Source organism: Fusarium proliferatum (genome assembly GCF_900067095.1).
Source record: "Fusarium proliferatum ET1 genome assembly, contig: FPRO_scaffold004, whole genome shotgun sequence".
NCBI classification, from domain to species: domain Eukaryota; kingdom Fungi; phylum Ascomycota; class Sordariomycetes; order Hypocreales; family Nectriaceae; genus Fusarium; species Fusarium proliferatum.
This window is the reverse complement of record NW_022194793.1, coordinates 3,424,114-3,445,765: the sequence shown is the minus strand read 5'-3', so window position 1 is coordinate 3,445,765 and position 21,652 is coordinate 3,424,114. Positions and strand designations below refer to the sequence as shown.

General features: G+C 49.2%; 5 protein-coding genes across 5 annotated transcripts; 4 read left to right on the top strand and 1 right to left on the bottom strand.

Moving 5' to 3' along the window:
* Positions 1–1,676: 1,676 nt before the first annotated feature.
* FPRO_05294 (putative extragenic suppressor of the bimD6 mutation) lies at positions 1,677–3,368 on the top strand (the record flags this gene model as incomplete). The annotated part of the gene is made up of 2 exons (XM_031230896.1): positions 1,677–3,203; positions 3,261–3,368. The coding sequence occupies 2 exons, from the start codon at positions 1,677–1,679 to the stop codon at positions 3,366–3,368; spliced, it is 1,635 nt and encodes a 544-aa protein (XP_031080987.1).
* A 663-nt stretch (positions 3,369–4,031) lies between these two features.
* On the bottom strand, positions 4,032–6,670 carry FPRO_05293 (uncharacterized protein; the record flags this gene model as incomplete). Its single annotated transcript, XM_031230895.1, has 8 exons — positions 4,032–4,129; positions 4,195–4,313; positions 4,365–5,258; positions 5,307–5,558; positions 5,606–5,893; positions 5,951–6,191; positions 6,249–6,512; positions 6,571–6,670. 8 exons carry the CDS (start codon positions 6,668–6,670, stop codon positions 4,032–4,034), a joined length of 2,256 nt encoding a protein of 751 aa, XP_031080986.1.
* Positions 6,671–7,806: 1,136 nt separating this feature from the next.
* FPRO_05292 (uncharacterized protein) lies at positions 7,807–12,027 on the top strand (the record flags this gene model as incomplete). Its single annotated transcript, XM_031230893.1, has 2 exons — positions 7,807–9,808; positions 9,863–12,027. 2 exons carry the CDS (start codon positions 7,807–7,809, stop codon positions 12,025–12,027), a joined length of 4,167 nt encoding a protein of 1,388 aa, XP_031080985.1.
* Positions 12,028–13,248: 1,221 nt separating this feature from the next.
* Positions 13,249–14,912, top strand: FPRO_05291 (uncharacterized protein; the record flags this gene model as incomplete). Its single annotated transcript, XM_031230892.1, has 2 exons — positions 13,249–14,544; positions 14,592–14,912. The coding sequence occupies 2 exons, from the start codon at positions 13,249–13,251 to the stop codon at positions 14,910–14,912; spliced, it is 1,617 nt and encodes a 538-aa protein (XP_031080984.1).
* A 3,016-nt stretch (positions 14,913–17,928) lies between these two features.
* Positions 17,929–19,476, top strand: FPRO_05290 (putative lysine permease; the record flags this gene model as incomplete). The annotated part of the gene is made up of 1 exon (XM_031230891.1): positions 17,929–19,476. One exon carries the CDS (start codon positions 17,929–17,931, stop codon positions 19,474–19,476), a length of 1,548 nt encoding a protein of 515 aa, XP_031080983.1.
* Positions 19,477–21,652: the final 2,176 nt, after the last annotated feature.

Genomic DNA, 21,652 nt, shown 5'->3' with positions numbered 1-21,652 from the left:
ATGTGGAATGTGGCCCGTGAAGCGGATGGTTTTGGGTGGAATGCATCTGGATCAAGTATGGTATGGCCTGGCATCTGCATTCCGGGGCCTTGGGACTAGACATTTTAGACCCTAGAATAAATGCCACGAGCACGGCAGACTAGCCATGACCGAGACATTGCCCAAAATGTCCGTTCTTGGTTCCTGGTACCTGCGTCTGATTTGTCCGCGTTTGTCGTAAAGGGTCCCCATCTTGACGTTGAAGGCGTGCGCCGCAATGACAGTTGTCAGGGTCTCATGTGTGCGTGTGTGCGTGTGTATCGGCCAAGAGTATCGGCTTGAGACTGACAAAAACGATTGCTTTGACTTTCTTTTGGTGCGATGATCGACGGACCAGGTGAACAAGTTGGGGCGGTTATGATGAAAGAACTCTTGATAGATCATTAGATCTACAACAATGTCGTTGTTTCTGTCTTGGTCCACCTCTGGGAGCAAGAAAACACTGGACCTTAATATAGGGTATCAAAATAAACTCAGCAAAGAATATCCTAAATTTGGGTAAATTTACCTAAGTCTTTTTGTCATTTAGGATCAAGGGCCTGAGTTTTCTTTCGTCCCTTAGGTCCATTTGATTTAGTTAAGTTATGCCCAGTTCTGTCATGCATTTTCGTACGTCTGTCGTAAATGGCGCCTAGGTCATGATATGACAGCAACATGTTCTGATCCATCTTCTTCCCACATCATAGACCGACGAGTCTTGGACGGAAATCTCTCATCCGGGCCGTATTCCAAGGTGTCGGTTCCGTGGTTTCGTAAATAACCTCATCCTAGTGCCCACTAGAGATGGTCGTGGCTTGAGCTGTCGGAGAGCGGGAATGCACTGACTCGATATGGTGATGTTAGCGGTGGTGTTGAGGTTTGAAACTTGATATTCTGGGGGTAATGCTCCGAAGAGAGTAAAGTGACAGTCATTGGTCAATGCTTAACAAAGGCTCGGTCCCTTCCGCTTTGAGGCTCTTGACCTTTCAGTAGAGTTGGGGCCCAATCAAGTCTCTCATACAAGTTTCTTCATTGATTTACTGTAAACAGATGCGTCGTCACGATTTCTAATTTTACACTCAACAGCCATAGTCATGTCTGTGCTTTCTGCTTTAGGCCTAACAGTACTGATGTACCGATGATTGTAGTCATTTGCCCTCGTAGTCACCGTGCTTCTCTCTTTGTATTTTAAATGATGACAAAGGCATTGGAGGCTCAATGTGAAGTCATCATCGATGGCTCATCTCATGACTCCTCCACTGAGAATTACCCCTCCATGACTCACCAAAATACAGTGGCTAGAGTGGCATCTCCACTGACAGTCCCCCAGAGGAAGAAAAATCAGGCAGAAGGGAAATTGAGACTATCCAGATCAGCAATATGAGTAACAATGATTGATGTGCCTTGAAAAACATTCAGAAAATCAGGCAAATTTTCTATATAAATAATTCAATTTCAATTCTCAAATTTGCCAAGAATTATCTTAGAACGTTAAAGTGAACCCTGGTAGACACGTCCACCGATAAGATAACGTTTTTTTTTGAACCCCGCGGTAGCAAGGTTGCACAAAAATTCCACAACGCCTTCATCGAATTTGTTTCGCCAACATAACCGAAATATTTTGCAATCTCGCTAAATCCCATTGCAAATTATCCATCATGGATCCCGCGGCAGGACCAGCTGCTCCTCACGAGCCGCCCTACCAATACACAGCAAACCAGGGCTACCAACAGACAGAAGAAATACCCCGCGAATTCCAGACCCAAAAAGACGACGGTGCTCTTCTCGAGCAAGAAGACGACAATGACTTTGACGATATTTTCGAGGAAGATTTCGATGATAATGAGTGGTCCGCTGATGCGGGCGACTTGACCAAGTCTTATAACCGTCAGCGCAATGCCGACGGCGCCGCTGCTCCTCGCTCGAACCAGCAGAAACCTACTGCGAATACCTTTGCCAGCGTCGACGATCAAGTATCCGCCCTCTCTAAACACGCCGCTAAGCTTCGTCTTGACACTGTCAAGCAAGATGTTGAGAAGGACAAGGACAAGGCCGACCGCGCCACTAGCGAACAAGTCCTCGACCAGCGCACCCGCATGATTCTCCTGCAGATGATCAACCGTGGCTTCGTTAGCGAAGTCCACGGTGCTATCAGTACCGGTAAAGAAGCCAACGTCTACGGCGCCGTCCTCCACGATGATCAAACCGGCGAGGCTACCCAGAGGGCTATCAAGGTCTACAAGACCGCTATTCTCAGCTTCAAGGACAGAGAGCGTTACATCACCGGTGAGCACCGTTTCAAGGGTGGCTTTGACAAGGGAAACAACAGAAAGATGGTTAAGCTTTGGGCGGAGAAGGAATTCCGCAACTTGCGAAGGATCTACACAGCTGGTATTCCCTGCCCGGAGCCCATCAGCCTCAAGCTTCACGTTCTCGTCATGGGCTTCCTCGGCGACCGCAAGGGCTGGGCGTATCCTCGCCTCCGTGACGCTACTCTGACGGGCGACGATGTCGATCAGCAGTGGTATAAGCTTTACGTCCAGCTGCTTGGCATCATGCGCCGAATTTATCAGGTCTGCCGCCTTGTGCACGCCGATCTGAGCGAGTACAACATTCTCTACCACAAGGAGAAGCTCTACATCATTGATGTGTCCCAGAGTGTGGAGCCTGATCATCCTCGCTCTCTTGAGTTCCTACGTATGGATATCAAGAACGTGGGTGACTTCTTTAGGCGCAAGGGCGTTGATACGCTTGCTGACCGCGCTATTTTCAACTTCATCACTACCCCTGAGGGTCCTGTAGAGGAGCCAGAAATGGCCAAGGCGATCGAGACTCTGTATGAGACTCGCGCTGATACAAGTGAAGACCAGGCTGCTCAGATCGAGGTTGACAACGAGGTGTTCAGAAACCAGTACATTCCTCAGACATTAGAACAAGTCTACGATATTGAGAAGGATGCTCAAAAGGTGACACAAGGTGAAGGTAACGACCTTGTCTACAGTAATCTACTGGCAGACCAGGTCATCGCTCCCAAAAAGGATGGTGAAGATGGCGAGGAGGGACAAGGTTCTACGTCCGACTCTGACGATGAAGGTGCATCTCTCTCGGGCGACTCAAACGATGAGGCAAACTTCGAAAAGGGTCCTCCCCGCGGCCGTCGCTTCGAGGATAAGGATGAGAAGAAGGTTTGTATCTCAACACCCATTCTACTCGAGGAACTTAACTGACCAATAACTCTCCAGGCCCATAAACAAGCCGTCAAGGAAGCTAAGCGCGAGAAGCGTAAGGAGAAGATGCCCAAACACCTAAAGAAGAAGATCGTCGCCACCTCATCCCGTCGCAAGAAATAGACCTGAACATCTCACTCTTGGCGATTCCTTATTCCCTTTCTTCCCCCATTCCGGGCAAGGGACCGTTGCGTCGAGACGCAGGGTCAGGCCCCATTGCCCAAAGGAGGAATAACACGAAAAGCTTATATCAAACCCTTCCCCCAGGCACTGCAATCGGATGATGAAGACATTGAATCGTCGCCCGGAGATGTCACCGCCGAGACGGTTTAGCATTCCCCTTGGGGTCTGTGTAACCTCCGGTCCCTTTGGCTCCCGCGGTGATCTGAACGTTCCCTCCTTTCCGTGGGTCCGTTTTGAACGATCAAAGAGAGCTCTGACGATTTGTATTCTTTTTTGCCTCCTCCTTCCCGTGACGGAACGGAAAAGAGTTCTCAGCTCCGGATGAGGCTTGGCTGACCTCGGTTTTTGGGGGGGTCTAAAAGAAAGAGCACACCGGAAAAAAGAGTAATGACTTGAATATTATGTATGAAATGCCCTGATTTTATCGCTCAGTTGTGCTTTTCACAACTCAAATAGACAAAAGTCAAAACGTTGACCCTTCCCCCTTTTGACGCCATTACATGATAACGTACAATCTCAATCTGATCAAAATATCTCAATTTTCTCCCTACTGATGGGCTCATCGGGCGGTAAAAAAAAATACCGTAATAGGACTGGTTATGTTCAAAAGTAGAACTGCTGCTGAGGCTGGCCTGGCGGTGGCTGGGCTAGGAAGTCAAAGTTCAACGAGTCCATTCCCGTGTTCCACGGGTCCGGCGATTCTGTGGCGAGTTAGTTTCTCGGGGGTTGTTCAAAAGAGAAGTATGACAGATAGGAAGTGACATACCACCCCAGATAGATTCGTAGAGGTCCATGGGAGCCATGTATTGCGTAGGATCGACATTCATGGCGTTTATGCTGTCAAGATTCAGGTTTCCGTTTGGCATCTGCTGACCGTACGCAAGACTAGACAAACCTTTAGAAACGGACACTTCTGGGGGGGGAAAGAATACTGACCCTGGAAAGTCTTGGATCGAAGCTCCTCCGTTTTGCATCTCAGCCATGGCAAGCGCTGCGTCCTCTCTTGGGTCCGCGCTCTGGGAAACGTTGCGAAACATTGAATTGCCATTTCCGGGAAGTTGGCCTGGGTTTCCAAAGGGGTTAAGGGGCGTCCGGCTCCCGCTGCCGGCGGCAGAGGCGTCGCCCTCTTTCTTGAGATGTGACGGGACAATAGAGCCATGGTCGTAAATGTTCTTGAGGGCCGTGAGGGCGCGGTACAGTGGGCCGGAGAGCTCGATGTCCTTGTCGGTGGTCATGACATGTGGCTCGGGGGAGCTAACGTCCTTGGCAGCAGTGGCCGAGAGGGCAGCGATCAGGTCCCCTTGTAACTGCCGAACCTCTGGATCCGTCTTTGTCTCACATAGTATGCCGAGGAGCAGAGCTGATGATAGGCCGTGGTACGTGAAAGCCCAGCTTCGGGTTGGGATGGAGGAGAGCTGGTGCATGGCGAGGAACATCCTGACGGTTTCGGTTAGGTTGTCTTTGCAGCGATCTGCTAGCGTCTTCCGCTGCTCAGGTTCGAATTCGCTGTCTTTTCGGAGTGCTGGACGACATGCGACGGAGATGACAAATGATGTGTGAAGGCGGATTGCATAGTGTTGCAGACGGTCGAGAGCAGTCTTGCAAATTTCCTTGTTTCGTAATTGTGGTGCGGTGCGGCTTCGGAGGGTCTCTACGGCTTCGCAGTCGTCGATGATTTGAGAGTATGAAGCACTCATCATGTCATCGGGGTTGAGACGACGAGAAATGATTTCCATGAGATGGTACATTGTTTCGAGGTATGAATAGTTGCCGTTTGGTGTCGGCGCCATGACGGGGATCGGGCAGCAGGGGAAGTTGGTCATTGGAGATCTAACAGCGTTAAAGGTGAGCCATCAACTTGCGATATTCAGTACTCACCTGTCAAAGGAAAGCGACGTCAAGGTGTCGTGCCACACGACGCTCCACCATAATCTTCTTCGCACCATTTCTTTCGATTGGGTGTTTGGCGGTGTACAGTCGCGGCTCTCGTTACGTGGTGTTCTGTGTAGACCCAGCGACTGGGCAAGACGACAGGTCAATCCCATCAGCGCCCATGATGCCTCAGCCTTCATATCATTCAAAAGAACGAAACACGTTAGAAGAAGAGCTTGGATGGAGTCAAAGGAAGGTCTGCGATGTGTCAGTCAAAGTTTGTCAAAGCTGGCAAGTTGCATTACCGAAGAAGAAAGTTGCCCAGTCGAAGGAAGTGAAATGATATCTGAATGAAGCGCTGAGAGTCTCGGGTGCGGATATGGTATGGCGATTCGTGGTACTGTGATCCGACGGCCAAAACGGCAAAGAGTATTGCCAGCCATGATGCTGTAACGGGTTTGGTGGATTTGCTGCCGCTTGTCGCATTTCGCGAACGATCTTCTAGGTAAGTCATGAGCTTAGCCTCGAGGTCGTCAATGTCCATAACGAATCCCCAAAAAGGCTGAGGTATTTCCTTGTAGGTGCGGAACAGCCTGAATGGCTCGTCAGCTTACGGTCTCGCCACAGCAATTGAGCAGGCGAACACTCACTTCATAACCTCACGGTCGGAAGGTAATTCAGTTGATATATCTTGTGTCAATTTCTGAAGATGATGCGACGACATCAGCGGGAAGGGCGCCGATGTGTCCAAGCCGAGAATGGACCTCATGTCTTGCCGAATGTCAAGACCGTCGCCTTTGTGAACGGGTGAAGACTGCTCGCGCAGTAGAGCAGGAATACTGTTCTGCCCAACGTAACGGTCTGCTGCAACTTCGGGTTCGTCGATGCTTGCTGTGTTGTTTATTAGTCGTATGAACAGTGGCATGACCCGGATGTTCGGACACTCACCAAGGGTGCGCGGCCAACTGTCCTGTCGCTCAACCTTGCGCACTCCCTCGTCGCGAGGAGCCTCTGAGAATGAGAGTGCCCTCTTGCGACTGGCGATACCTTGACTTGCTTCTGAAGGTGCACCAGAGCCTGATGGCTTTGAGGTTGATGAGCGGTTGGGCTTATAGGAACATAGTCTTGGATGCTCTCTCTTGACACAGTTCTCACAAGGTTGTTTATTGTCGCACTTGACTTTTCTCTGGCGACAGGGCCAACAGGCAGTACCTAGCGTGATGATGAGCCATGGAATTCCCCAATTGAGGTTATTCACAACATGTCTTACCGTAGCGAACCTTGCGATGGGAATGTATGATTCGATTGGCCTCTTCTGGGGTCAGGTCATCAATGGCTACCCGCTCATCTGGACTAGGGTTCTCAGCCATGGTGAATCGGGGATATGGGCTCAGAGACGAGCCGTGGAGCCAAACAAAGGTCGCGATAGCAATTGCGATGTGATGTTATGATTGCAGATGAGGGTTTACGAACGCCGAACTCCGAGAGTCTCCCATGCGATAGCGATAAGAGAGCGGGCGAGGGAGGGGAAGCTTGCGGTGCTGACGTGCGGGGCCGGTTCGGCTTTCGAATTGGCTTTAGTTTAGAATCGGGCTAGTATTAATAAGGTAATAAAGAAGGGGAAGAATGTACTTGGCGGCTGATCTTTTGACCTTTCGATTCTCTGTTTCTTGTCTCTTGTCTCTCTATGGTTGGCTGTGGAGTGGGCACGAGACCGGTATGGGATCCGACATCCCGAAGCCACCGGTCGGATAAACTAAGGCCGAATTCGCGAGCCAAGCCACAAGCCAGTCATCGCATGATGCCGTCTCTAGGGTAAAGAGACAAAAGACAACCGATTGAATCGTCAGTTGTCTATAATGTTCAGCTTCATTTTCGCAATTATCAACAGTCCCTATTAGCCCTCAATCAATGCAGCTTCAAGCTAAAAATGAATCGTTCTTTCTCTCACCTTTTTTTTTTTTGTCGTTCTGTCTTTCTGTTTCTTTTGCGTGGGGGCCTCCTATTCACTGCTTGTCTCAAGTCCCTTAACCTCTCTCCAACACCTGCGCTCGACCATGCTCCCCTGTCCAATCACCATATTTTTGTGATAACCAATTTGTTCTTGCATGATCCGGCATTGGACTCGACTTGGTTCACGAGGCTGTATATTAATTTACTGAATAGAGCTGTTTTGTTGCAACGACCACCACCGTCTTTCAGGACCAGAAGCCGTTGTAGCCGGTGAGCGTTTTCGATAGCGAGCCCAAGGACTCAAACGCGAATGAAGTATTGCGTTTGTTAAGGGACGCTTCAATCACAATTGTACGGCCTGCAGCTCTGGCTGGCTGAGCCTCTACGCAGCCCAGCGCAAGCTGAGCGCGTCTCCCGCCCTCAATTGTCGGGCGCTAATTTTACTGACTCCCTCTAGGCTCTGCTCTCATGCTCGCATCACAGATTCCTCATTCACTCATTTGACTGTTTCAACCGTTTTGACTCTCATCCTTGGCTTCTGGCGCCGGTCGTCATGGCTAGTCAGCTCTCACTCAAGAAAGCAGAGCAAGCCAAAGACGAACTCGACCGCACAGTTCGCTCCCTCAGTACTGATTTTCAGCTTCACCTTCACATCCCAGACCTAACTCTGTCGCCCAGTAAGCGCCGGCAACAGCATCGCAATGGAGACCAAGAGCGAAGCGAACACATCTACTTATGCGCATATCGCCTCAAGTTTCAGGACCCCAACCGTCTCGCAATATGTCTGACTCGCTTCCGTGAGCAGGCGGACGAGCATCTTAAGAATTGGATCCGGAAGCCCCGCGCTGACCCTGATACGATCCCAAGCAAATCCTTTGGCCCACACCGTTCTCATGCCCGCTTGACCTCCGAGGAGCGGGCCGAGCTGCAGGACTTTCTGCTACAGTTGCTCAAAGACGACAATATCGCGAGTCGCCAGCGTTCCAAGCACTCGAAGCGCAAGTCTGATGAATTTCCAGACCCTAGCTCCAAGAGATCTAGAAACTCTTTCGAGGGTTCTCCTGCATGCGAGAGCATTGACAGTATCCCAGTTCGCTCTAGAGCTGTGGCCTCCAGTAGCCGTCTATCAACGGGACGGCCCGCTAGAGGCGCAGGTACATCGTCCTTCACCAATGGCATCGCCACCGCGTCATTTGCCAGCACTCAGCCATCGTCCTTCGGTACAAGGTCATTTAATTCCAGTAAAGTTTCACTGGCTCCAACTGTCTTCACAAATGACTACGCGCCGAGTACTCAAGCAACTACTGTGACCAACACCTCTTTCAAAAGATCCCAGCTTCCGTTCCAGGCCACGCAACCGTCCTTCACAAGCAATGCGACGTCTTCAAAAGACATTCAGATTTCCTTCTCTCAAAGCATCCGACAATTTGCGTACCAGCCACCGAGCGAGGAAAATCGCAATGACATTGATCCCCCAAAACCGCCTTCATTTCGGAGGTATGGGGATCGAACGCCCCCAGAGCCTGTCATCGATCTCACAGATGATGATGAGCCCGAGGAAGAGCCAAGGCTTCCAGTTCTGTCGATGCCTCAGCCGATCAGAAGTCAGGTTGACTTGAAAAGAGCAGGCATGATTCGATCTAGCAGTCCCGCGACAGCCTACTCTAGCCTACCAGAAATGAATGAGTTCGATACAATGCTGTTCGAGGCTCCTACCTCTGATCCAGAAGTGTCTGAGTGTCCGCTGACAGATCGTCTTCGGAACATCTGGCCAAAGTTTCCCATTCCCGGGTTGAATCAGGCGCCTCTGATTATCCTGTGGGAGCTTACCCGTGCCGCGCTTCATTGTCGTGTGGATCTGTCTACCTGGGATCTCGAATATCAGCCCAATGATAGTTGGCATGATCAGACCAAGTTCCGAGGACAGCTCTTCAGACATCGACTCTTTGTGGGACAGGGCTTGCCTCCAGCTTGCGATCGTGCCGTCTGGGATGCCGCGTTTGGATCATTCGCCTCGCACGACAAAGCCGTTATTCTTGCTGCAGAATTTGTCTGTAATACAGAAGATACTGGGCAACTATACCGACTTAAACTTCAGCCTCCGCGCCTTGAACTCGGGCATCGACTGGCTCGCCGCTTTGGTGCAGATCGCTTCTTGGAAGTCATCATGCCGTCGCCCACTTCTAGAGATGCTCCCGATGTGATCAGGCAAGACCCCCAAGGTGCAAATAAGGTCATCAAATGGGTGACAGAAAGCTTCCATTACTTTGTCGGTCGATCATGGGCAGCATTCTACACTCGCGAGGCCAAGAAGTCCATCAAGGATCCACGCCCTCCTCACAAGTCACTTACGATCATGCAAGAGCGCGTGTATTTCTTTGCAACTGACGGCATCAACTTTCGTATTCCCATGAGCCAGTTTCCTCCTTTGGAAGAAGCGACGTCTCTGGGACACCGCACAAAGATGAGGCGTTGTGATCTCTTGAACTGGGCTATCAACATTGAGCAGAACTCGTCACAACCAGTGCCCAAGCTCTTCTCACGACTTGCTCTCAGTGAGTTATTTGACTGACCGTTTTCCATACTCTTAGCTAATATCCCATGTCCAGGCCTCAGTAAAACTGTTCCCACCATCGTCATTGAACCTCACCAATTTCGACATCGCGACACTATGTTAGGCTTCCACAAGTACATGACCAAGAAAGAGAAGAAAGAGCAAAAGGATATGGGTGACGGTATTGGTCGAATGTCTCGAAACCTTGCGCGCAGGATAGCAACTCACATGGGACTCTTGGAAACGCCATGTGCGTTCCAGGCTCGTATTGGCAGCGCGAAAGGGATGTGGATTGTCGACGTCGAAGATGATGAATTGGACAATGATGATTGGATCGAGACTTATCCCTCACAACGGAAATGGGATTGCGACTTTGAAGACGTTCACCACCGGACATTCGAGGTACGCGAGTGGTCCAGAGAGCTACGGTCAGCTGCTCTCAATACACAATTCATCCCGGTTCTTGAGGCACAGGCGCCTGTACCCCAGGATATGCGCAACGTTATTGCTCGTCACCTCGCAAATGGCCTCCAAGAGGAGATCGGGGGTCAGCTCGCTGCCATGACCCACCCGACCAATCTTCGTGGGTTTACACATCGCGGCTTTGACCGAGCTACATTGGGAAACGTCCCCTTCCTAGGCGCCCTACCAGAGCGAGAAGAAGACATTATCTCATACATGCTCGATGCTGGCTTTGACGCCACCAAGTGTCGGTTTCTACGAGATATGGTATGGAATAACCAGAAGCGACAGGCCGAACAGCTCAAGGCGAAGATGAATATTAAAATCCCTCGGTCGACCTACGCATTTATGACCGTCGACTTCACTGGCACACTAGAAGAGGGCGAGGTGCAGCTTGCGTTCTCCTCGAAATTCCAAGCAGATGGCGAATCAGACACGTTACTTGATGGCATCGATATCCTAGTAGCTCGAGCTCCCGCTCACTTTGTCAGCGACATACAGAAGGTCAAAGCTGTATTCCGACCGAACCTGAAAAGACTCAAAGATGTTATTGTCTTCTCGTCAAAGGGCAAGTCTCCGCTGGCTGATATGCTCTCTGGTGGCGACTACGACGGCGACTTGGCTTGGATCTGCTGGGACCCTGATGTCGTCAACAACTTCAACAACGCGCCAAAGCCAGTCGAGCCGGATCTTGTCGGACAAGGATACCTCCGAAAGTGCAACCCAAGCTTTGAGTCCATCCTCGACGCAGCCACTGATGTCGATAGTGCATGCACGGATTTTCTTTGTACAGCGATTTCGTTTAACATGCAACCGGGGTATTTGGGTATTGCAACCAAGTTCAAAGAAAAGCTATGCTATCTGGAAAGAGGCGTCAATAGTGAGCGAGCTGTTGCTCTGAGTACCTTGGTCGCTCTCCTGGTCGACCAGGCGAAACAAGGACTGCTATTCACTCGTGAAGACTACGACCGACTGAAGCGCGACATGAACATGAAAGGCAAAGACCCAGAGTATGAGAATGAGAGGAGCTCTAGACGCAACTACGTCAACAGGGATGGTTCTATCCATATTCTGGACGAGCTTAAGTTTATAGTAGCTGAGGACACAATCGCAGACGCATTGAAGAAGTTCTCCGACGCTCTTTTTGGAAAAGATGTCCCCGTACAAGCATGGGACAAGGATCTAGCTCGTCTCTGGGACGACTTCGAAAGCCAGAAGAACGAATCGAAGATCATTGGTAGACTTATGACTGCCCTCCGCGCGCAGATTTCCGATGTCACAGAGGAGTGGAAGAAGACAATGGCTGGTGGTAAAAATGATCCCTCCAGCAGCGACTTTGGCGTCAAAGTCCGGGAACTGCATCAGAAGTGGTCTTCATATCAACCACCGCCCGAACTCCTTACCTCGAGGCAAGTCAAGCCGCTCCTCGACAAATGGAACGGCGACCCGTCTCTAAGCAAATGGGAGCTCCTCAAAGCATCAACCATGTTCAAACTTGGCTATGAAAAGTCGTATAACATGCTCTGGCGCCTCTCAGGCAAGCAGCTCGCATGGATGAAGGCTACGATGTCGCACAGCACAACAGACGCAAGCGCGATCGCAGTGACGGCTGAGATGTGGAGTATTCTCAGACCCGATAACAAGCGGATCGCTGCGCTTAATGCAAGAAGGCAGATTGGGCATGACAATGAGAGTCTGGCGGCGCTGGAGGAGGTCATGGAGTATGATGAGATGGGGACGCAGATCGACGATGCCTAGAGGCGCATTGGATCGGATAGTTCGACGTTCTCGAATGCGGGGTCTTTTAGAAGCTGGAGCTCTTGACGTTGGATGCAGGCTTAGGAGCGAGGTCGAGACATGAAGACATTAAGAACGCGAAAGGCGTTGGATATGCGATGATGGCTTGGGCATCCTTCAGTTGGTGATCCAATGCAATCGAGGGTTTGTATTTGTGGAATTGAGTGATACCCTGGCGTTGTAATTAGTACACTACGTTCTATTCAGAAAAGACAGAAGAGCTGATCAGGTAGTCTTTACGAGGAGCGAGCGTGCCGTGCGTTGTCTTGAGTAGCCTGTAATAGTGTGTGATGGTGGGCGTCATGTCTGAGATCCAGGAACAAGGCCAAAGCGTTGCAGGCTGCAGGCACTACCGAAGATGGAACCGTAAAGGCATCCTTCGAAACTCCCCGTCCTTTATTCCCATCGCGTCAACGATACGAGAATAACAGGGTTTCAATCAGCTCACGCCAAGCACTGGAATGTTCTCCGTCTCCGTCGCGACGACCGATGATGAATTCAGCATCAGACGAGCTGCATTCATTACACAACGCAGTTATTTGTGTATCCATATGAAACAAAGAATTGCAAACGACCTGAACAAACACACTCTTTGATCAAACCGCTCGGACATCTCTTAAGCATAACGGAAATTCCCACCTTAAAATCACAGGCAAGATTAAGGTAGATTGGGCGCTCGGCAGGTCGGCATTTAGACTAGCCACTAGCGGCTCTTGGTCCTCAGCTCTCCAGGCCCTGTAGCTACAGGGAGCTTGCCGCTGATCGTGAATCTGATTGGTGCAGCACGGGGATCTAAGCCGTTCTGCGTTACAGCTCTGGCGCCTCCATGAGGTCATTGAGTTTGGGCCAAGCTCGTTGTGTGATGTCTTTGATTCTTGGGCAATCTTGGAGGGACCCGCTTGGACTGGACTGTGTGTGATCATGATCTTTTTTTTGGTGTGCCCTCCCTTTTTGACTTTTTGTGTTTACTCTTGACTTCTTCATCATCAGAATCGATTGAATTATCAATCGTGGTTGAATTAACTGTCAAGCGCGGTTGATTTTTCGTATCGCCCTTCGGTACTTGGTATCCCTGCGCTGATCACGACTCCATCGCAATATCCTCCATTAGATCACGGCGACAAGTAATTCGTCCAAGCTCATCGCAAACTCATCAAGACATCTCTATCACAAGCAGCGACGATGGGCGAAGCCGACAATTACTACAATCCAAACCAACAGCCGCCGTACGGCTACTCCAACGGCGGCGGCTATCAACAACAGTACCAACCTCAACCTCCCCCCGCGACACACCAGCAACAATATCAACAGCCTCCTCCTCAGCAACCCTACCAACAAGCCGCCCCTCAGAATGGCAACGGCTACATGCCCGCCCAAGGCTACGGTGGCAATGAGAAGGCTTCGTTCGAAGAGCAGTTCAAGATCCCCAAGCCAAAGTGGAATGATCTCTGGGCTGGCATCCTATTCATCCTCTTCATGGCCGGCTACGTCGTCGTTTCTGGTATCGCGCTTCAGGGATATGCTGCCAATAAGGGTAACGCTGGATCGGGGATTTACGGTAACAGGAATGACTTTTCGCTGAACACGAGTACTGTTATCTTGTTCATGTTTGTGCTCGCTGTTGCGTTTGTCCTCTCGTATGCGTACGTTTGGATGGCGCGGTTGTTTCCGAAGCAGTTTATTTGGGTCACTGGTATTCTCAATGTTTGCTGGGCGCTTGGAACTGCCATATTTTACCTCTGGCGCAGGTACTGGTCTGCTGGAATTGTGTTCCTAATCTTTGGACTTTTCATGGCCTTCTGTTTCTGGACATGGATTTCGCGAATTCCCTTCTCGGCATTGATGCTTCGAACTACCATCGACGTTAGCAAGAAGTATGGTCATGTCTACCTCACCAGCCTGATCGGAGGCATCATCGCCACGGCCATGTCTGCTTGGTTTTCGATCACTCTTGTCGCAATCTACATCAAGTATCAGCCTGCGAACGATAACCCCTCCTGCGCCGATGGTGGCTGCGGTAAAGGCAAGGTCATCGGCCTCATCGTCTTCATCACGTTTACCATGTACTGGTTCTCCGAGTGGCTCAAGAACACCATCCACACCACGATTGCCGGCGTCTATGGCTCATGGTACTTCAACCCCCACAACTTCCCCAAGGACGCCACTCGCGCTTCTGCCAAGCGAGCCTTGACGTACAGTTTCGGTTCCATCGCTCTGGGTAGCTTATTGGTCGCTATCATCCAGTTCGTCCGCCAGATCTGCACCGCTGCTCGTAACCAGGAGGCTGCGGATGGCAGTATGTTGGGATACGCTCTGTTCTGTTGCATTGGCTGCCTTCTTGGTATTTTGGAGTGGGCTGTTGAATTCATCAACAGATATGCTTTCTGCCACATTGCGCTTTACGGCAAGGCTTACTTTGCGGCTGCCAAGGACACATGGAAGATGATCAAGGACCGTGGAATTGATGCTCTGATCAATGTAAGTACAATCGCTTTTATCTTCAAGCACGCTTCTAACTTGGGTAGGACTGCCTCATCGGACCCGTCCTTTCGTTCGGCGGCCTCTTCATCGCGTACGCTTGCGGTCTCCTGGCCTACCTCTATCTCTACTTCACCGACCCCCCTTACAATAGCAACGGTCAATACACAGCAGTCGTCATGGCGTTCTCGTTCCTTATCGGCTTCCAGATCGCCAACATCTTCACCACCCCGATTTCGAGCGGTGTCGAGACGATCTTTGTTGCTGCCGGTTGGGATCCCCAGGTCATGTGGCGCGACCACCCCGAGCTTTACCAGGAGATGTGCAGAGTGTACCCCAAGGTTCAGCAGGTCATTCATGACCGATAAGCTTGGTCACCCATCTTGAGATCATCATAAGTTTGCCTCGAGTAAGCCGAAGCGGACTACTGCTCTAACTGAAATGGGGATTATTTATGAATGATAGCATAAGAAGCCTGAGCTTAGACTCGAGGGCTGGCGTGCTTTTACGATTGACTGACTGCTTGTCTTGAATGATACCATAGAAGGATACTGGAGGATTCATTGTGTATGGTGCATGATGGAAATTGTCTTTTGTTTCATGCCACTATTTTGCACCATGGAGAATTGTTAATGCTACGGAATAATAAATACTTACCTCTGCTTCCACCTTAAAATTGCCCAGTGCTTGTTTCGAATATAATATTGAGCTGCAGTGCAGCAGTCTGTATGAATTCAAAAAATATTACTTAATGTCGGATATGGGGAAACCCGCCACCCTTAATAAAACATTAAAAATAAGATATAATTAGGAACTTAATTAATTAATTACTACTATATTTTTCTAACTTAATAAAATTTATATTAATAAATATTTAAATAAAATTAAATATAAAAGTCTTTAAGTTTTAATTTTTTAATATAATTTAATATTTTTTATAGTTATAATACTTTTTATATTTATTTAAAAGCCTTTAAAATTATTAATACCTTTTTTTTTCTTACTATTGGCCTAATAAGGCTATTAAGCTTCTAACTTTTTATCTAAAGGCTTAAATAATAAGGCCCCTATAGTAGGCCTATATCTTAAAGGTTAAAATCGTATAAGGTTTATCTGCCTTAATGGCATAATTACTGCCTTAATTAAGCAGTATTACCTGCAGGTCTCTCGGCAGCTGTATTAGCCTTCTTCCTTTACCCTAGCTAAAAGAGTATTAGGCTAAGTCTATTATAAAATACATTCCCTGACGTGGTATCTATATTTTCTTTAGTAAATTATGTTATTTTAAATTAATTAATATATTTTATAAGTTTTTATAATTAAAATTAGTAAAGTTATAAATTTTTAAAGATATTATAAATTAGGTGGTTAGGTTTAAAAGAGGGTGGCCGGTTTCCACGTTATCTCGGGTCGGGAAACCTTCACTGCAATTTTAGTCCACTGTGACAGCTTAACCAGTAGTTAATATCTGGCACTGCACTGATATAAACGTGATTAAATCTTGCGAGCAAACTACAACAGCTTCTCGTTAATCCTTAATTACGATGACTTGAAGCTTTAAATTCGAACGTCATGGCTACTTGAGGTTATCGCAGTGTAACCCAAAGCCAAGAAGGCTCCGCATTGCTTGGGTGATTCGTCACAGCTTGGCCGCAAGCCGGGTGGTCTGACGCTCACTCTTCGTTCGCATGGATACAAGGTCCTTTTGAATCTCACATCAAACAACCAACAATAAATTGCCAAGAATAGACCATCAAGCATAGAGCCTATCGGACCTGCGCCCGTAACTCAGTCATTTCATGCATGCCCTCGCGGGAAGATCTCCCGGATCTTATTTCCCTATCACGATCCTAGCTAGGTCCAGGCTGAAATGTTAGTATTACACAACTCGATCGCCAAACAATTTGTCAGGTAAACTGTGGTGAGACGGCGGGGGGGGGGAAGCGAGATTGTCGAATGATGGGGATAACGCGGAGGGAAGAGACGGGTATGCAGTGGTGGAATGTTTTGTCCTCCGAGTGGATGTTGCCAATGGCCAACTATACGATGGTTTTGGGGTCAGAATATCTCGAGCCGTTATGTGACCTGGGGATTGAGGCTTGATATCCGATTGAAGCATCACAACCACTCCCATCACATCGGAACGCCTCATGACTCAACTGACAGTCTCGGCCCGTAACGGTGATGGCATCTTGCGGAGTCAGTACATAATGAAAACACCCAAAGCCCAGGTTCTCCTCAATCCCCGTTTGACGCCATGAATGCTTATTTCGTGCATCACGTAACCGTATCAAAATCACTCGGCTGGATCCATTATTTCGTCTCCAGTATCAGTGAGTCTAGCAGGTTTTATCGATGGTCGGTGCTCTCCGATAATGGAGAGTGATTCATTCACATCAACAGTCAGTCAGTCACGTCGGAGATGCGAGGTTGTCGTCGGCAGAAAGAGCCGCATATCCTTGTACGAAATGGCCCGATAGTTTAAAAAGCTGACCAGCTGGAAGAGAGCATGGGAGGGTTGCCTTGTCAGACCACGAGCTGCTGCATGTACCTTAACTTAAGCCACCCGATCCAAAGCTTCGATTTGTTCCATGCAGAATGTCAAGCCACCTGAAATTTTCTCTTTTTTCAATCTTTCAGGGGCGCTCATTGGCTGCTGTGCGTGGTTTTGCAGCGGACAGCCCGTGGCAAGGGTTTTTCCATCAGTGGCGCGCGTGAGAAAAAAAAATGTGAACCCCTGGCCCTTGAGAACTTTTTCACTGAGAAGCTAGAATGCTTTTAGCGTGGCGGCTCGGGAAACCTAACTCAATCGGTAACGAGCCGGGAACTACAGAATTACAAAACATCTCGCGATATTTCACATTCAACGTGATTAACCCAGTAACACGGAGGTCTCCTCTACTGCTTGTGTATGTATAATATGATGTGTATTATGTAGCTGTGGTGTATAGTGTGATTCAATCGGAATAGGAAGCTGGGGAAACCGGGTAATTGGAACAAGTGTTGTGCTGTGGTGATCACTGAGATCGCTCATACCGAGAGGCAAATACTCGAGAGCAAATCTCGCTGGATGTAGATGGATTACATCCACTCACACAGACCAATTCCTACTGCACCAAGGTTTTGGTCTGGTCCGATATCGAAAATTTTCGTAATGGGCCCATTCATTCCCGATTGATATACCCATCCCCGTTGACATTTCATTTTTTTACATAACAGAGTCATTGCCAGCCCACTTGGTCTCGGTCTCTCTCTACTCATCTCATCTTACCACTCGGGCTCGTCTCTTCTCCCTTCTTTCAAGCGAGTCATCCTGTCTTCTCCTCGTTAATTGTGTGTGTTGCATTATCGACAACTTCATTGCAAGACAGTGATACAGCCATCATGCTCATGGATTCTTCCTCAGCGGACGAAAAGTCCCCTCGTGTCAGCAACGAGAAGAAGACCCCCTCCAAGGAAGATGTCGAGACCGGCGAGGCTGGCCTCGACAGGGCCATGAGCTCGCGTCACCTGCAGTTCATCGCCATCGGCGGCACCATTGGAACAGGTCTCTTCCTCGGTGTAGGCCCTGCCCTCGTAAAGGCTGGCCCCGTGTCGCTCCTCGTCGCATTCGCCTTCATGGGCTCCGTCGTCTACTCCGTCATGGTCAGCCTGGGTGAGATGGCAGCGTACATCCCCATCACTGGTTCCTTCACCTCGTACGCCGCTCGCTTCGTCGATCCCACGCTGGGCTTCGCCATGGGCTGGCTGTACTGGTTTAGCTGGTCTATCACTTTTGCGCTGGAGCTTGTGGCCGCGGGAATCATCATCCAGTATTGGGACTCGGATCTTAGCATTGCCATCTGGATTAGTGTTTTCTGGGCGTTGTTTACGGCGTTGAACTTTGTCCCCGTGAGGATCTTTGGAGAGATTGAGATGTGGTTCTCCATGATCAAGGTCGTCACCATTATTGGCTTCATCATCTTCTCCATCTGCGTAAACGCTGGTGTTGGCGAGGAGGGCTACATTGGCTTCAAGTACTGGAAGGATCCCGGCGTCACAAACACCTACATGGACATTGACGGCGCCACCGGCCGCTTCGTCGGTTTCTGGGCTGTCCTCGTCACTGCTGGTTTCTCCTACCAGGGCACCGAGCTCGTCGGTGTCGGCGCCGGTGAGACTGCCAACCCCCGCAAGGCCATTCCCCAGGCTATCCGCTGGACTTTCTGGGGAATCTTCAGCTTGTTCATGGCGACCGTATTCTTTGTCGGAATCAACGTTCCCTTCAACGACCCCCGACTTGACTCTGGTGCTCAGGATGCTTCTGCTTCACCTCTCGTCGTCGTCGCCACCCGCGCTGGTGTCAAGGTTCTTCCTGACATCATCAACGCCGTTCTTCTCTCTGCCATTCTCACAGCTGCCAACTCAAACGTCTACTCTAGTAGCCGTATCATGGTCGCGCTCGCTGAGGATGGTCTTGCGCCCGCTTTCATGAAGCGCACCAACAAGTATGGAACTCCCTACTTTGCCGTGGCTTCATGCTCCGTCATGGGTCTTATCGCCTACATCAACCTTTCCTCCAGCGGAGCGGAGGTGTTCAACTGGCTTCTCAACGTCAGTTCCACCTCGTGCTTCATCACCTGGGTCCTGATCAATGTCTGCCATATCCGCTTCCAGAAGATCATGCGCGTGCAGGGAATTCCCCGCTCCGAGCTTCCATACCTCGCTCCTCTCCAGCCTTACCTCTCCTACTATGGCGCTTTCTTCGTGAGCTTGATCACCATCACTTGTGGTTTCACCGCCTTCATCGATTGGAGCGTAGCCGATTTCTTCTCCAACTACATCAGCTTGATGCTTTTCGCCGCGTTGTATGTTGGCCACAAGCTTATCTGCCGAACCAAGGTTGTTCCTCTGGCTGAGGTCGATCTGAGCAAGGGACGAGAGGAAATGTAAACGAGTTTCGATTCGGAGTTTTGGGTGTTGGAAAAGTAGCAAAAGTTTCATGTTCTTTTTTGGCGTATAGCTGTTAATAGTTGTAATGAGAGATATGATACCCTGAATACTCAAGTCTCGTCTGTGAAATCGAATGTGTAGCACTGTAGAATCAATGATCCGAAGCCAGGGGAAGGATATTAGGATAAAACGGACATCAAAGGTCGGGGGGGCATCGATGGCTTTATTGTTGAAGCATGAATTTATTTTACGTCAAGCGGTGGCATGAGACCACGGAATGGCACTCTTTTTTCGGTAAAAGCATCAAATTGTTTGGTAATTTTTTATTAGCAGCATGTCAAGACATGGCAAAGGGCGTTGTGCCTTGACACGATGGGACCCAGTTGACAATGACAAGACATGGCAAAGGGCGTTGTCAAGGCGGGTCCCTCTATCTTATCGTTTGACAAGCTTTGGTGGGACCGGATAAAGTGATGAAGAAGAATCATGCTATTTTATTTATAGGATGTATTAAATGGGATTCCGTCTGTTATGGTTATTTATTAACGGTTCAATCGTGATGTCGCCGTTTTTCTGTGGTCTGATGGTTGAAGTTTCAGATTGCTGTTCTTGAACATTGAGATAGCCAACGACGAAGAAAATCTTGGCCTACGCCTATTGTAGGGGAGGAAAGAAAACTCGAGACCTTGATCCTAAATAATGAAATGATTTAAATTTAGACCAGGTTTAAGATATCTTTTGCCCAGATTTTATTCTAATACCCTATCTTGAGGCCATTCAACGCTCATTCTACCACAAAGACCCTCAACTATGTACTGTCCACTGCTCAATCTTGGTTCATATCTTGATTTAGTCTGGGAGTCGCACACACTGAACAGAATTCCTATGAGTCTTTATCGATCCGCTCCGGCAACGATTATATCTCCCCGAGGACAACCCATTGACTGCAGATCAAATGCTCTGCGGTTCAGCGGACGCGATTGGCTTGGCGGCTATAGGCGAGCAAAGTTGCTGACGTTCTTCGTGCCAAGCCTCGCCTTAAGCTTCTTTTGATGTTGCGCATCCAAAGATGGAGATGGAGATGGAGGCCACCCCACGCTACAGCCCACCTCTCCAGCCATCTTTCAGCTTTTCCATGGCGATTGTCTCAATACAAAGAATACAACTAATAACTGTTCTTCTTGAGAAAACTCGTAGCAGTGAGCGCATGTCTTACACGTCCGATTCACCACCAAATCTCAAACTCTCTCATCATTTGACTCTTCCAGGGCAAGAAAATTCAAGTCACATCCCCTGCCTCAAACAAGCTCATCCCAAACACCCTGATTCGCCGGGCCTCCAAGAAAATAGACTCCCCGAGCGTCATGCACGAGTGTGAAAGCGGTAATGCTCGACAAATAGTGGCGATGGTCCGACCCCTCTGCTTCGGGTCGTCGGCGCCAATCAGGGCTGCGCACGACGGGGAGGATCGCGATGTGACAGGCTTCTGAGGGTAAAGTACTCCGGTTCTTGGGGGTCCAGAGTTGGAAAAGTTGGCAAAAGGAGGGTGGTGACACGTTGCCAGCTCGGTCAGATAATAGGACAAGAGGCGATATTGGTGATAGGTGATGATATCAGTGGAGGGAAAACGGGGAGAACAGTTCTGCCCTGCGAGATCCGAACCGTCAACGTGCTAATTTGGTGTGTCTCGTGTGACGAGTAGCTTGAATAGTACGAACTCTCGAATAATCCCGCAGTTGATATGCGTGTGACTTGCTTCTGGAGAGAAGATCCAGGTCGAGGTGCTGGGATTAACAAGTTGTGTATAACCATGCTGAACTGACATGAAGTATCACGTATGACTGTAGACTGTTCACCCCATTTCTTCAGCAATGCTTTATCAAATTGAGTCCGTAACGGAAACATAAACTCTGTATCGATTGGCCAAGTTGATGTTGAACATACCTTCGAGTGATGGGCGAAAACAAATTCAAGATTACCCTGTAACGTCGCTAGGGGAGTTCCGATTAGCGCTACGAGACAGAAGCAGGGGTGCTGTAAAGGATGTTTCTAGCACGTGAAAGTGGCCCAAATGTTTGGTTTCGTTGAGAAGTACCCTGCTTCTTCCCTACAGGAGATCAAACCGCTCAAAGATTATGTTTCAGAAATTGAACATCGCAATGTTAACAGGACCATG